The sequence below is a fragment of the Gavialis gangeticus genome, unplaced genomic scaffold (assembly GCF_001723915.1).
Source record: "Gavialis gangeticus isolate Ggan-Ray unplaced genomic scaffold, GavGan_comp1, whole genome shotgun sequence".
NCBI classification, from domain to species: Eukaryota; Metazoa; Chordata; order Crocodylia; family Gavialidae; genus Gavialis; species Gavialis gangeticus.
In genome coordinates, this window is record NW_017729024.1 from 54,660,506 (window position 1) to 54,677,328 (window position 16,823).

The 16,823-nt window shown below is 44.2% G+C and overlaps 1 protein-coding gene across 1 annotated transcript in view; it reads right to left on the reverse strand.

Annotated features, from left to right (window-relative positions):
- Window positions 1–8,145: 8,145 nt before the first annotated feature.
- The window catches only part of TMEM38B (transmembrane protein 38B), a 45,176-nt gene continuing 36,498 nt past the window's right edge, over window positions 8,146–16,823 (reverse strand). Inside the window, exon 6 of the mRNA XM_019517090.1 lies at window positions 8,146–12,033. Coding sequence (XP_019372635.1) covers window positions 11,821–12,033 — 213 coding nt within the window. The 3' untranslated portion in view covers window positions 8,146–11,820. The remainder of the gene's footprint in view (window positions 12,034–16,823) is intronic.

A 16,823-nucleotide genomic window follows, 5' to 3' on the forward strand; every position in this document is an offset into this window, starting at 1 on the left:
GGAGGGAAGGTTTAAGTTGGACATCAGGAGGCGCTACTTCACGGTCAGGGCGGCTAGAGTCTGGAACCAGCTTCCAAGTGAGGTGGTGCAGGCTCCCACCCTGGGGGTTTTTAAGAGGAGGTTGAATGACCACCTTACTGGGGTCATTTGAACCCAGTGCTCTTCCTGCCATGGCAGGGGGTCGGACTAGATGATCTGCTCAGGTCCCTTCCGACCCTAGAAACTATGAAACTATGTTGAAAACGCATCCCCAGGGGTCTTCCCCTGCTTGAACTCCATAATCGGTGCTTCTCCTCATAGTATTGATGAGTTAGTTTCACAAACAGCTGCACAGACCAGATTAACAGTGAGACATGCTATATCTTCATCTGGGTCGGCAGCCATGAGGTTGCCCAAGCAGCACCGGATCCATATTCTCAGTTCATGCCTGATCACAATCAAGGGTTCTTCTTTTTTCTTAGGAGCAGCATGTTCTTAAGCATGTCTATCAACTGTTCAGTTTGTTTTGTCCTCAGTCCTTGCATGCTTTCAACTATTTCACTTTAGCCTGAAGCTTGTTATCCTTGTGCTCTGTTCAGTTTGCATTCAGGGACAAGAGAGTCTGTTCATATCAACTACAGTTCTAGAATTTCTTTTTCAGTTGCCTTCATATGGTAATGTCCCTCAACAAAATGAGTAGTTTGCTTTGTTTTCTCCAGTTTGCTGCTTTGTAGTGAATATCCTTGAGCAGTCATGCAACGCATTCTTAATTCAGATGAATCTTCCACTGTTTAATACGTGATCCGTATTTTTTAATAGAGGTAGTTTTGCACCACTTTTTAAATGGCAAGTCTTTTTGTTTAGCTTTGCTTCTCAAAATTAAGTCCTCCAGATATAATTCTGAATAAGGATCAGTAGCAACTTTGTTTGAGTAAAGATTGGAAACCCACACATGACTCACAAGGAAAGAGGGGTAACCTACCTCACATTTACCACAGGTTAAAATCATGGGCAGTTACTACCGACTAGCCTGTGTACAGTAAGTTCATGCCCTAGGTTTAAGTACAAACAGTCAAAAAGCCCAAAGCTGAATCAATTCAGTCTTTACAGGTTAGTTAGTTAAAGATGTGCAGATAAATTGAAACAGGAGTGAACAGACATTTACCTTTAATACAAGAAATGCAGCCACATGCCCCAAGCAGCTCAGGCCAGAAGCTGGGGGGGGGGCACTAGGGCAGGGCTCCCTGGCTGTGCATTCACTTCCTCTTCCTGCTGCCTCCAAGGTTTCTGGGATTTGCAGTCCAGACTTAGAACAACAGGACTCTGCAGGGTCGCTAGTCACTTCCTTTTCCTGCTTCCAGGGGCCTCTGGGATTTATAGTCCACAGTTGCAGCCAGTAGTAAGTTTGAGCAGGGTTAGGAGTGTTTAATCTCCCCCACACCTCCAACCCAGTCCTAGACCCCAGCCGCAGTTTGCCTTGGGGGGCAGCCCCCCCTGCAGACTAGGCTGCATCCCTAGCCAGGCTTGTGCCCCACCTCGCATCAGCCGTTTCTCACTGCTCCAGCTAGGGAGTGGAGGGGTAGGGCCAGCTCTGCTCACTGGAGCAGGTGGCATGGCCCAGCCCAGTCCAGGGCTGCAAAATGCCGGGGGACTGTGATTTAACTTGAACCAGAAAGGGGTCTGGGACAGAAGTTTCACAAACCAGTTTGACCCAAACCAGTTAAGTCTGATACTACATGCAACCAGGTTTATCTTAAACTAGTTTCAGCCATTTTAAAACTAGTTTATGTGCACTAAGCTTCTGTTCTGTTACAAGTTTAAACCTGTTTCTGATCACTTAAACCAGTTTATATGTAACTTCTGTCCCTAGCCTAGCTGACCTCACCATAACTTCTTTTATATGCCCATGCCTTGACACTAGATGTTACTGACTAGTGGAAGTTACTTTTACTGAGACAATTCCAAAGGAAAACCCCAGCCACAAACTTCTGAACCAAGCTTTGTAGATGTGGGTCTTTCAGAGTCCATACTAACCTCAAATCAGAATTTTGAAATTGAGGTCCTAGCACAGCTGCTCTTTATCCACAGGACAAAGAAGTCCTTTGCCCTCCCATAGTCTGAGGAGAGGAGAGATTTCAAAACTTGACTTGCACAGCTCAGTCCAATCTTTTTACCCTACACATTGTGATATTTTGAAATCTGAAACAAGGCCTCCTCAAAAAGAAAACCATGTACACAATTCATAAAGGAAGCTGTGGCTACACAGACGCATCAAATTTTGCAAAGAAGCTAGTACAACTGTGAAGTATAAATGCTTTACAGGGGAAACAGATTCAGAAGAAAGGTAGAAGAACAAAGCCATACTATATTAAATGTTTGAAATGTAATGTTTTACAGTGTCATAAAGCCTTGTTTATGGTAAAAATGTAATTGGCCTACAGGCTGTGCTTCTACACATTATCCACATAGGTGCCATGAACCTTTTCAAGTATCTGCTAAGGGGATCTGTGATTTACTGATTACCAGACTAGAATCCATGGAACACTTGCTGGTGACTCTGCTGTGAGCTGGCAGATCACACGGTGCTGGTTCTCTACATTTCCAGCTGCTGCACTACATTAAGAGAGCTAAAAATATATTAAATACCATCCTAATAATAGGATTGAAGCCACACAGTCTGAAAGAGCTGCAGCTAGTTAAAAATTCAGATGCCCACTTGCTCAGTAACACAGGCTGGCAGAAATAACTGGTGTTATTGTGTTACCCTGTGTTACCCCATACTGTATTCTTTTCAGTCACTTCACAGTGTCAAGCCCAAAGTCCATTTCAAGGTCCCACTCCCTTTTCCAGTAAAGCTCTTCACCAGATTGGACTAGAAATAAAGCCCCTCCTTCCTCACCTAGTGTTTCCCTGGAGCAATAAAATTGTTAGCCAGCAGAAGGAGACTTGTAAACACGGGAGCAAACTTTCACAGAAGCAGGAGGTAGACAAAGGAAGTCACTTCTGCAAAAGAGGAAAGTGACTGGGGAACTAAATACACTCAGAAATAACCTATTTATGTGAATCCAAGAGAGAGATTTTTTTCCACATACAACATAGGGGAAAAAACTCTCATCTTTGGATTTGTGTAAAAGCCTGGGGGGTGGGGAGGTGGATGCTGCTGCTCCTCCAGCCCTGGCCTGGGCTTGAAATCAGAGCTGTAGCTGCTACCTCTGCCTCTTCCTCAACCCCTCCCCCACCAAACCTGCTCCCCTTGCTTTTGCCACACACTAGTGGCCATGTCTACACATATGCTTTACCGCAGAGTAGACGAATTAGCTGCAGAGTAAAGCCCACTGCCTCTCCCTGCCACCTCTGTTCCCTCCTTCCTGTCCCACCCCTGTTTCTTACCCTCAGTTGTGGCTCCAGGCCCCACTTGGTCTTGTGGCAGCAGCCAAAGCATCTCTGGCCCTGGCCCCAGCCCCGACTCTGAACCAGTCCCAGGGCTAGGGCTGCCACCATCAAAACTGCTGCTCCCAGGCTTGGCTGGACTGGGGCCAGAACCCTGCAGGGTAAGCAGCAGCTAGGGAGGTAGCAGGCAACAGGAGGTGGGGAAGGTAGTAGGGGAGGTGCTGGGGAAAACAGGCAGCAGGGGCCAAGGAGTGTGGAGAAGGCCATCTGCTTCCTCCTCCCCGCCAAGTTACTTTCATTCTTGCCACTTGTTTCCCCACTGCAGCAAGGCGGGGTGGGGAATGACTTTAAGATGACCCTCCAATAACTGGTTTTTATACATGGATAATTATAACAGCATTATTCATTTTCCATATATTGAATCTGATTGGAGGGTCATCTTAAATTCAAAGTAGTCTCGGATTTGGGTAAATACATAATTCATTCCTTCATCTTGGCTTCCCCTCAAGATGTTTGCTCATGCAATAAAGAACAATAGAGATTAAACACATGACTATAACCAGCTGAAAAGGAAAGCAGATTATTTCTATTTTAATAATTTCAGAGTCCAATACATGTAGTTCTGGGACAGTCCTTCTAAGTAACTAGCTAGGAGTTCTACAGATATCTCTGGGCCACACCTGGGTGAAGTTTTTTGGCAGACAGTCTAGTCCCAAGGGTTAGGACATTTGCCTGAGAAGTGGGACACCTAAGTTTCAGTCTCTGATTTATGTAAATGTTTACAAAAAATGGCCATGTGAACAGGGAAAACTGAAAACACCACACAGCAAAATACTTCAGTGCCTGGTGCACAGAGTACACTCTTGGAAGATATGGGTTCAAGTTTACTTAGGCAGTTTATGAACCTGTCCCCTTTATTTCTGTTAGCCTCATAAACAACTGAAACTAATATTGTTTTCATTTTAAACAAGAAACAAAGATTTCTAGTTGACTGGAAATAAAATTTTGATATTTCTGTTCAACTACTGTATTACAAAAAAAAAAATGACCTGTGTCACAGCACACACAGAGCAAAAATTGACCTCTGTAGAGAAATTTTCCTTTGGATTGACAGAATACACAACAATACACCGTTTTGTGCATGTCTTACAGTCAGAAGCTACCTTTCAAATACTTCTTTGAAAATCTGAATTGTAACCGTTACATTCCAGTACATGTAGTAATTAATTTCAGGACTGAATTAATCTCTTATTGAACCGTACATATATTCTTGAGGAAAGCGTGATAGTAAGACTGATAATGCATCCAATGATCTCATTTAAAAAATATGAACAATCTCATTTTCTGCAACAGCATTCAACTTAATCCAATGTAGGCAGAGACCACTAGTTAGAAAGTGCGGTGTGATCAATATGCCACCACATTTTTCTAATGCTATTTATGTAAGCTGCAAGAAGTGTGTTGAAATCAGAGTACAAGAATTGCAGTATGCTCTTTGTTTATATTCCTTATAGATCAGTGATTCCCAACCAGGGTGCCCTCAGACTCACTTAAGGATGCCACAGGGTACTCAATATAGTAATGCTCTTAGGTATGTAAACACCTCCACATGATTCACAAGATAAACCCATAGATTTCAAACAGGAATCCAAAGTGTCAAAAGCATTCTGGCCTGTTATGGTCTTTCAGAGTTCTTTGCACCAGAAGAATTGCTCTTACTTTTCAGTAGACAAAAAACAAGTGAAAAATTAGAACTGGCCTTCTCCAAGAGGTGCCATGAATGGTCTCTCAGTGCTTTCACTAAAGCCCTTTTCCCATCTGTTTGTGTCCTTTTATGAACACATAATTCCCAGTAATGTTGGGCATCATTTTATGATCCTTATGTTGTGCAGTTCAGTATTATTTTTCTTGCTTGCCCTTTGGGGGCTTAATTATTTACTCAGGAATATTACATTTCTCATATCCAGTTTCACTTATTCATAGTTTATATTCAAATATTAGCAAGCAAGCCTCAACAGGTTCAAGGTGAGGAGTGCAGCATAAGAACATGGATAATCCACACCTACTTATCATATTCCTTTAAAATGTGACACTTGTTTAAAAACAGTACATTTTAGAAGAAATATTTTGCATCATCAAATCTGACCAAAAACTAAGACCATACACCATAGAGGTTGCATCCTTGTAAATGTTTCTCTATCCGAAGCTTTTTTTTTCTTCTTAAAAAAAGAAACAGGATTTGCAAGTACATCTTAAATTCAAGGGCATATTATATTCAAAGGAATACAGTAGCCTGGTAGAATGAAAATCCATAAAGATCACACAAAACATCCATTAAATTCTTGTGTTAGCCAAGCTGAGAGGGGAAAAAAAGCAGTCTGTCGGGTTTTAGTATTTTGAGTTCTATCAACACCTCCCCCTTCCCCTCCCCACTAGGAAATACTTTTATTAAAGTTAATAAATGCCATCCTCAAGTCACATTCAGGTTCAGGTTTTTGGCAAAGTTTGCCTACATGTATCACTTTACCCATCCTTTGACATTGCTCTGTACTCAGGTATACTTATTGTTTATTTACATCCCAAGGCTGCGATCTGATCCAAACACACAGATCTGCATGCCCGTGGAGAGCCACTGTGAAAGCTGTGGGGCTCTAAACACGTTCAAGAATCCTGCTATGTGGGTCTTTGTATTAGCAAAGGATGAGTTTAATAAAAACTATTATATCTAAGTGAACATAAATAGTTTCTAGATACACCCTTCCTTGTGCTGATCTGACTAAAGCAGAGTACTTTATTCAGGCTCTAGCTAGCATAATAGCTAGATAGGTGACCCTGAAGAGAATACAAGATCTACTGCAGATTATAGCTAGAAAAGAAGATACCTGCACAACTTAATCCTTCAACTTGTCAATTGGTATAGGCATCCTAGTACAGATTAAGGGTTTTATTTATTTGTTTAGTTTGGGAATAAACTACTAAGGGGAAAAAAAAAACCCTAAATCACACAAGATAAACTTGAAGCCTAAAGTTTGTATTCAACTGTTAGCAAGCAAGCTTCAACAGCTAGTGACTGAAGTTGCACATAAACCAGTTTAAGCGATCAGAAACTGGTATAAACCTGTAACAAAGCAGAAGTTCATCACAAAAACTGCTTTCAAAATGGCCAAAATTGGTTTAGATAAACCTGGATGGATGTAGTATCAGATTTCACTGATTTATATCAAACTGGTTTATGGAATTTCTTTCCCAAACACCCTCCCGATGCCAGTTAACTCACAGCCCCCCAGAATACCAGGACACTGCAGCCCTGGGCTGTGCTGTCTGCTCCAGTGGAGCAGGGCTGGGCCCACCTCCCTGCTTTCAGAGAACGGAGGCAGTAAAGCCTCTACTCCCTAGCTTGTAACTGTCCCCGTCAGCCTGGTGGGATAGGGGACAGAACCCAGGCCCCCTAGCACAGGTCTGCACAGCGCAAGGGGAGGGAAAGCTTATCACCCCTCCTCACAGACCCTCAAGCTGGGCTGGAATCACTTTAGTCTCACCCCTCATCTGCTGTCCCTGTGACCTGGGGGAGCAGGGAACACCCCTCCCCCAAGCCAGCCCCAGCCCATGCCCAGCTGCAATCTGCAAGGCATGGGGAGGGGAAAGCCTCCTTTGCAAGGTTTTTCACCTTAGAGCCTGCTGGGGTCCCTTGGCCTGCACCCCTGCTTCACAGAGCTGACGTAGTAACATCTCTGCTCCCTACCCTGTGCCTGTCAGCCCAGTGGGGCCATATTGAGGGGTGGGATGGGGAGAATCCCTTCTCTGCACCAGAGGTAAGGCTCAGGGACAGGGAACCCTGACTAAGGCTGGGGAATCTGGCCAGCCCTAGGCTGGAGGGACTGTTGCCCCCTGGGGGGATAATAAGGGGTTGGGGAAGACATATGCTGGCAGCCAAAGACAAGCCCTGCTCAGCTGCATTCAGGTGCCTTAGGCAGTGGCTGGCAGGGTGGGAGGCATGCTCTGGTATCCCCTGGCTATTGGCATGGGACACTGAAGGAATCTGGCTGCCTTTCCAGTTTCAAAAGTGAGTATCAGTTCACTTTATTATCAGTTCAGTCTATGTGGCTGAGAGAAATCTACAAAGATTGAACTGATTCAGCCTGGGGCTTTTTGATGGTCTGTACTTAGCCAACACGTTCATGGTGAAGAACGCAACCTAAGAACATGGATAATCCAGACTTACTTATCGTATTCCTTCCAAGTATGAAGCATACAGAAAGCAAAGTGAAAACTCATGCAGCTAGACATGCTTGCATGTTGGAAGAAACCCAGAGCCAAATAGTAGTATAAAAAAAATGGTGGGGGGAGGGGGGAGTGAAGGCTAGACAGGAAGAGGAGGGATTGCTGTGCTACCTCAGGTTCAAAAATCACAATGCCTCCTGCTAAAGCCACCATCATGTTATTCAGCATACATCACATGATACTATAGCTGATGCAATAAGCTTTAAATATTGATGAATGTTCAGCATCCAGCTATTTCCCCTTGCTCCCAAATGCAGTGGCCACCTTCAAAAGTAGTTAAAATTGAAGTAGTTTGCTCTGTTCATCTGGAACATTTCCCCAAGCATCCCACTATTAAGCCCTTAAAAGCAAATATTTAAGGTCCATCTCAAAAGGGAAACACTTGTTTTATGATGTGATGTTATCTTTCCATTTACTTTTTTAAATAGAACATACATTATTGGATAGGTTTGGACTGTTCTATTTGTTCAAAAAGTGTAATCAAGAAAAGCAGGAAACATTTTCCACTTCTTTAATAAGAACAAAATCATCTTCACAAGTCCATATTTCATACAAAGAAAGCCATATTTTCAGTCTCATATCATTGTAAACTTATTTAAGAATAGTCCTAAACGCATTTTCACAGATCCATTTGGGCAAAAAGTATCCAGACGTCGGCTAATGTTTCACAGTCATACAGCAGTTCAGCAGCTCATACGCAGTGTATCAAATGCAATTATTGAACACTTGATCACAACATTAAAAAGCATCTCTTAAGAAAATGAGGCATGTAAAAGTTTTAGAAATGTCACAAGAACAATATTTGCTGGTGCTATTAAAACATTAGCTGCCTGTTAATTTGCAGCCTGAGTATCCAAAGTCCCAGATCACCAAAGAATTGTATAAAACTGTCACCCTGTGACAGTTACTTACTGGAAAAGAAATTTCCAAAATTACAAGGCAAAAATGATCCTCATTTTGTCTTCTTGGCAACTAGACCAGATTTGGGCAGTGAGCTTATTTTTCTTTTCTACATTGAAGCAATCTGTTTTACTACACTAGGCATAAGATATTAACCAGTGTTCAGATACTGGCCGTAATTTGAAGATTTCTAGAAGTTCAACTCACTGAAGAAGGGACTTGTAGTACCAGGGCATCCATCTGCCTGTTTGTGTGGTTTTTCCCTAGTTGCCAGCCCTGCAAACCAACCTAGCACTGCAACCGAGCCACACGTTCTTCCCTTCATCTGCAAGTCACTTTGGCCCTTGGCAATCCTGAATTAACCGCACTATCTTCAAAAAGGTATAACTGAGAGAATTTACTTAGCAATTGTTATTGATTCATGTGAACAATTAGGCCCAGTGTTCTCTCAGCAAATCTGGTTAGAACTAAAAGGAAGAAAAAGCATTAATTAATGTTGGTCACTACAATGGGTACATAATTATGAAGGTTCTACTTTAAAGCTGAGCTCATCTAAACTCACATATACCCCGAAAACTTTTCCTTCCCAATTTTAGATGTATCCATCTCAGCTACTCTGATAACTAGACTTTACCTGTGGTCCCTTCTCAGATGTGGACTGCACTTTTGCATCCACATTGTTCTCTTCCCCTGGAGTCCTCACTAGACACACATTAAGTTTGTGAAAACTAGACTGTGAAGGGGAAAGAGACCATCAGTGGGGGTTTTCCCCATTCTCCCCTTCCTGCATGGCAGGGAAAATGATGCTGGCTCTGGCACAGCAGTTCCTCAGCAGCCTGAGCCTACAGATCACCGAAGAGAGTGGGGCCCGGAGGATGAGCAGGCCGGAAGAGGAGCAATGTGGCGTACGTGAGGGCCAGAAGCGGCGAAGAAATGCCGCAGAAAGGAGGGAGCCGGGGAAGAGTGCCCCAGAGCACCTCACCAGGAAGGTGGAGCCATAAAGGACCTCCAGAGAGGCAGAGGGCAAGCAGCTGGAGATGATTGCTGCTGGTGTGGGAGAAAACATGCTGAGGCAGGGCGGAGCCGGGAAGCCGCACATGGCTAGCCAAGAGAGCTGAGCCAGCTGTGCGCCCCGGTGAAGAGTGGCTGGAAAATCGCAAGCAGCTCACCCAGAGAGCTAAACCAGCTGTGCACCCCAGTGAAGAGGGACACAGGAGGCCTCAGAGCTCCAACAGGACAGGCAGCATTGGAGCCCAGAGGTACGTGGTGGGGAATACTGGGGACAGGAGCTGGGAGGCGACAGAAGCCCTGGTGGGGAAGCTCCATCCAGCTCTGAGGCTTATTTGAGCCCAAAAGGGAGCTGGAGAGCAGTCCCTCTGGAGGGCTGAGGCCCTAGAGACAAGGTGGGGCACAAAGCCCCAGACAGCATCAAGGCTGGAAGCAATGGCCAATGGGACAGGTATCCAGAGGGCCCAACTGGGACAGAGGGGTACAGTGGGATGCTGAAGAACCCTATAACTCAGTTTGTGGCGAGAACCTAGTGCCCACAAGAGTATACCAGTGGAGGCTGATAAGTTAATTTCCTCAGTTATTGTTTAAAGAACTGCCTTACTCAAAGCAGTGATAAGTTTAGTTGCGGGGATGCTGGCCCAGGCCAGAGAACTGCTGAGGACAAGCCAATGGCTGGAGGATAGCTTACAAAAGGGCAGCATGGGTAAGAACCTATTAACCAGGCAAGCGAACTCGTAGACAACAATGCCAGTTGCAGCCCTGGATGTAGTAAGGGTGGGGTAAAAGGGAGGTTGGAACTCCAACAAAGAAACCAAATGAGTGAGATTGCACAGGATACCTGCAAAGACTCTCCCCCAAGAAGAACATCAAGATGTGGCAGGTGAGAGGGACAACCAACAAGACATAGAGGTAATGCTACCCTCAAGATCGCACCCCGATGTTGTAAGGGGGTAAGACCCTAGGCAAGAGAGACCCAAAGGCCTATCATACCAACCAGTGACATAAACAAATCAAACAGAGATGCCTACCCTGACATGCAGAAAACATGCACTGTGGTATTGCCACTTACATGACAGCTTTTACAGATAATCTAGAACTGAAAGACTAGCTACTAGAAATGTAATCTGCCATAATAATATGCAAACAAGAAGCAAGAAAAAGGAAGTAGTAAAATACAGCAGAAACCAAGGACAACTAAAAGTTCTTCCCCATTACCACCAATGAAAATTGCTCAACCAGTGCTAGCTCCTAATTTATCTTCTTCCAAACAGAATCAGTTAAGGTAGTAAAGACTTTTAGGTTGGAAAAAAATGGATATTACTTGCAATACATCATTTCCTCCTTGTAAAAGGAAGCCGAGTTCAGAAAGCAGAAGATAATGGTGTTGCACATAGAGGATAAGATTCCATGCCAACACGTCTACTCAAAACCAAAGGAGGAAGATACTACAGATTACATACCTTAATTAAAAGGGATAAATTAGCAATGTAATATTGTTACTGCATGCAGGACAGAAGAGAAATTGAGCTTGCAAGTAACAGTGTTAACCTAAGTAAACAGGAGACATGTTAACTAGCTACAGGTCCAAATTGTTTGTTTGTTTATTTTTATAAAAGTGAAAGCATTTACTTTTATTTGGCAAGTAGGAAGTGAAGCCTTTGCTTTAATTAGTTGCTAGTGCAACAAAATGATGTTAATAAGAGGTATTTTTCTCATTAAAGGTCTCTTTTTGTACACTTCCACAGTTGTTCAGGGAAAAAAAGATTCCACTTTATTCATATTATGTGAATATTTGTAATTTACATAATTTAAATGACAACTGTTAGAACCTTTCATACTTTGGAATATGGTACTTTTTATAGTTGGCAGTGCAAGTCCATTTCAATGAAAATGATGGCTGTAAAAATAGTGATATTACAGAAAGGTAAAGAAAAATATTTTGTTGGCAAATTTATTTAGCTTTTACCATTTAAAAATTCATAAATATAAAAATAACAATAAAATTTCATTCAGTAAAATCAATACTATAAAAATCTTAATCAGTACCACTTAAAATCCAACATGATACAGATTTGCAACATCTAATTTGCAGTTTACAGAAATTACTCTTAAGGTTAGCCACCTTACAACAGTGCAACACCTACAACTGCCATTCTTGCTGCATATATTTTCTTAAAAAGTTCTCTTCTCACATCATTTGAAAAATAGAATGGTCTTAGAGTAGTATGGCCACAACAGAATATGAAAACTTTTAGCCAGTTATTCCACTTTCTTCACTTGTCTTTTCTTAGCACCATCACTGTTCTCTCTAGTGGAAGGGGTGTCACAGGATGAAGAGGTGCTAGGGGAAGATAATTTGGCTTCGCTGTTCGTGTTAGATGGAGGGTGTTGCCAACCAAAGAGCATACGGCCCAGTACAGCTTCAAAGGGAGCAAATGGAGATATTGCAGATGGTGTTAACATCATAGTTACCTAAAAAAAGAACATACCACATTAAATAAGAAAACTTCAGTTTTTCAAGCAATCTACATAGACAAGCTTGCATAATACACGTAACAAGTGCCACCCACATAAATGGTTTAGTACAGTGTAAGTCTATACACTGCACTAATAATTGTCCCATTTCACCTTCAGGTTACACACTTACGTTTGCTACAGCAAAATGCTTTTATTTTGAATACCATGCCCACAGATTTGTAGTAGCAAACAAAAACAAGAGTAATTTAGGTGTTTTAGAGCTGCTCCACAAACTTGCACCAAGCATTCAGCCCTGAATTCTACAAACCCTGTTAATTAGGGAACAGAGTTGCCCACATTCTGCGTAAGTGTTTTGTAGCTTCTGGTGCAATCTTAATAAAAGTAAGTGCATTTTAACTAAGATAAGCAGTAAACAATGCCAAAGTAGATACTTCAAAATTAGACTGAAATATAGTGAATAAGCTTTTCTTGCATACATTTAATCAAGCTAAGTTTAGACACATGATGGAGGAGTGGATGAGAATGATGAAATAAGAACTCCCTGATGACAGAGGGTGGAAGAAGGGGGGGGGGAGGTTAATGCCCTGCTAGGCTACCAGCCATGATTTCCATACTATTACAAGAATGCTTCGCTGCTAGTAGTGTAAAGTCAAAAGCTAAAAGCTTCACAATATTAAAGAGCCATTACTGATAAATGCTTCTAGCCATAATTAGTAACAAAGAATAATTTACCTGTAGCAGTCTTCCAAATTATGGGTCTAATCCAGGACTGAACCTTTCAAACTACAAAGCCTTGCTCATGTTCAGAGGACGTACTATCAATTCAAGTAAGGGCTTTGCTGAATTAAGTCCTAATTAGATGGCTAAATGAGAGCCATATGCCTCATCCTGATCTTAGCACATTTCCAATATAAACACCGATATATACCCTACCCACACAAGTAAGCAAATTTTATCCCTAAACCAAGATGTCTGATCACAGGTGTATGCTTATAGAGGTGTAATTCTAAACCACACCATGGAAACAGCAAATTTTAAACATCCCTTTAAAATCAGCTGATGTTCAGAAGTGATAGCTGTATGACTGCTCAGGGCTCCAGTATGAAACTGGAGAAGGCCTGTTGAAAGTCTCTGGATTAAGGTCAGAGGGGAGAGCAACAAGGATAATATCATGGTGGGCTACTGCTATAAACCACCGGACCAGGAGGATAAGGCAGATGAGGCTTTCTACAGATAACTAGAGGAAATTTCCAGGTCACAGGCCCTGGTGCACCTGGGGGACTTCAATCACCCTGACATATGCTGGGAGGGCACTACAGCACTGCACAGGCAATCTAGGAAGTTTTTGGAGAGCATTGGGGACAACTTCCTGGTGCAAGTGTTGGAGCAGCCAACTAAGAACCGTGCTCTTCTTGACCTGCTGCTCACAAACAGGGAAGAACTGATAGGGGATGTAGAACTGAATGGTAATTTAGGCAGCAGAGACCATGAGATAATTGAGTTCAGGATCCTGACAAAAGGAAGAAAGGAGAGCAGCAGAATAAGGACCCTGGACTTCAGAAAAGCAGACTTGGACTCACTTAGGGAAGTGATGGGCAGGATGACCTGAGGGGTCAGTCTGATGGGGAAATGAATCCAGGAGAGCTGGCTGTACTTTAAAAGAAACCTTACTAAGGGCACAGGAACAGACCATCCCAATGTGCAGGAAGAATGGCAAATATGGTAGGTGACCAGCTGGGTTTGGCAGAGAATCTTTCAGTGACCTTAAACAGAAAAAGAAAGCTTCCAAGAAGTAGAAACTTGTGCAGATGACTAGGGAGGAGCATAAGAATATTGCTCAAGCATGCAGGGAAGAAATAAGGAAGGCCAAAGCACAACTGGAGTTGCAGCTAGCAAGGGGTGTGAAGGGTAACAAGGGTTTCTACAGGTAAGTTAGCAACAAGAGGAAGGTCAGGGGAAGTGTGGGTCCCTTACTGAATGGGGGAGGCAATCTAGTGACAGACAAGGAAGAGGCTGAAGTACTCAATGCCTTTTTTACTTCAGTCTTCACAGGCAAGGTCAGCTCCCAGACTATTGCACCAGGCAGCACAGTTTGGGGAGGTGGTGAGCAACCAACAGTGGTGAAAGGACAGGTTAAGGAGTATTTAGAAAAAGTTGGGACACATACAAGTCCATGAGGCCACCTGCAATGCATCTGACAGTGCTGAGGGAATTGGCTGATGTGATTGCAGAGCCGCTGGCCATTATCTTTGAAAACTCGTGGCAATCAAGGGAAGTCCTAGATGATTGGAAAAGGGCAAATATAGTGCCTGTCTTTAAGAAAGGGAAGGAGAAGGATCCAGGGAACTACAGACCAATCAGTCCCCAGAAAAACCATGGAACAGGTCCTCAAGGAATCCATTTCTAAGCACTTGGAGAAGAAAGTGATCAGGAACAGTCAGCATGGATTCACCACGGGCAAGTCATGCCTGACCAACCTGATAGCTGTTTACGATGAGATGACTGGCTCTATGGATGCAGGGAAAGAAGTGGATGTGATATACCTTGACTTTGGCAAGACTTTTGATACGGTCTCCCACTGCATTCTTGCAAGCAAGCTACGAAAGTATGGGGTGGATGAATGAATTGTATGGTGAAAAGAAAATTGGCTCAATCCTAAGGCTCAACAGGTAGTGATCAATGGCTCAAGGTCTAGTTGGCAGCCAGTATCAAGTGGAGTGCCCTAGGGGTTAATCCCAAGGCTGGTTTTATTCAATATCTTTATTAACTATCTGGAAGATGGTATGGAGCATACTTTCAGCAAGTTCACAAATGACACCAAGGTGGGAGTAGTCGATATACGCTGGAGGGTAGGGCTAGGATTCTGAGTAACCTAGACAACTTGGAGAATTGAGCCAAAAGAAATCTCATGAGGTTCAACAAAAACAAAGTACAAAGTCCTGCACTTAGGACAGAAGAATGCCAGGCACTGCTACAGGCTTGGGAGCAAGCAGCACCCCTAGGTCCTTTTCTGCAGAGGGTACAGTGGACAATAAGTTGAATGAGTCAACAGTGTGCCCTTGTTGCCAAGAAGGCTAATAACATAGTGGGCTTCATTAGTAGAAGTGTTGCCAGCAGATTGAGGGAAGTAGTTGTTCCCCTGTATTCTGCACTAGAGAGGCCACATCTGGAGCACCGTCTCCAGTTTTGGGCCCCTGTAACAGGAGGCCAATCAGGGCTGGTCTCCCCACAGCCCGCCCACCTGTTTCTAGGCTAACCACCTGCTTTCTCACCCGCCACACCTTGATCTTAATTAATTGAGGTGTTAATTAAGCAGGAGACTGCCCATTTTCTGCCCCGCTGCCAGGGGGCGCCATCTGCTGCTCCATTCCTCCCCTACACCACAGCCCAAGCCTCGCAGCTGACATCATGATGTTCTAATATGCACCAGTCCCACACAACGGGCCCCAGAATCCTACTGCAGGACTCCAACCTAGAGTCCTCTGGTCAGGTGGCCTCATCCGCCTTCATACAGGCTATGTAGCTCCCTGAAGCCATTTTTCCCTCTTGGGTGTGGTCCCCCCAGGACCTTTGGCTACCAGCCCTGGCCCACCTCCAGGCCAGTCAGAACCCCTGGCCCCAGCATGGGCCAGTCGAGGGTACTCTCTCGTTCAGGTTGGAGTCTCTAGCCTCTCACTGTCTCCCGGGGTTCCCCCTCTGGGCCCTCCTTCCCAGATGTGGGGAGCTGGGGTACCTCACACCATGACTGGTGCCCCAGGGTCTCGCAGGGGAGTCTCACTCCCCCCCGGGCAGCAGACTGTGGTACTACTACCTCCGATGGAACATGAATTCACCCGAAGGTGAGGGCTAGGGGTTAAAGCGCCCTGGCCCGCCTTTCACCAGGGTGATCACTGGCCTGGCATTTCCTGGGGGCTCCCGCACCACTGGGAGCCCCACCAGGCCACTCACTCCCGGCAGGGTGCAGTTTTAGGTCATGCCCAGGACCAGGAGCCTCCTTACCATCCCCTACAGCTCCTCCCTTACCTCCGAATGAAACTCAGCAGCCCTCTGGCCAGGCAGTGTTGTTGCCTGGCCTCCAGCAGCCAAACTGCCTTGTTGATATGGGCAGCCCTGAACCTAAAATGGCTACCCTCGTTAGGCACCTGGCGGCTGCCAGCTCCAGGGCCTTAAAGTGGCAGGCACCTACAGTGCCCTGCCACAGCCCCCCACTACAGAAAGGATGTGGACAAGCTGGAGTGTCCAGTGGAGGGCAATGAAAATGGTTAGGGGCCTGCGACACATATTCTTAGGAGAGGCTGAGGGAAAAGAGTTTATTTAGTCTGCAGAAGCAAAGACTGAGGCAGGATTTGATAGCAGCCTTTAAACTACCTGAAGGGTGGTTACAAAGAAGATGGAGTAGACTGTTCTCAGCAGTGACAGATGACAGAGCAAGGAGCAATGGTCTCAAGTTGCAGCAAGGGAAGTTTAGGTTGGATATTAGGGAAAAAAATCTCTAAGAGTAATGAAGCACTAGAACAAGTTACCTGGAGAGGCAGTAGAATCTCCATCCTTGGAGGTTTTTAAGATCCAGTTTGACAAAGCCCTAGCTGGAATGATTTGCTTGGGGATGGTCCTGCTTAGAACAGGGGGTTGGATTAGATGTTTTCCTGATGTCCCTTCCAACCCTAAATTTGCTATAATTCTGTGATACATAAAGCAAACTTGCAACCAACTAACCCACTCTACAGCCTTGTCCACAGTCAGTAAATGTACTAAGACATTGTTTGTATAGTGGTTTAGCGAGG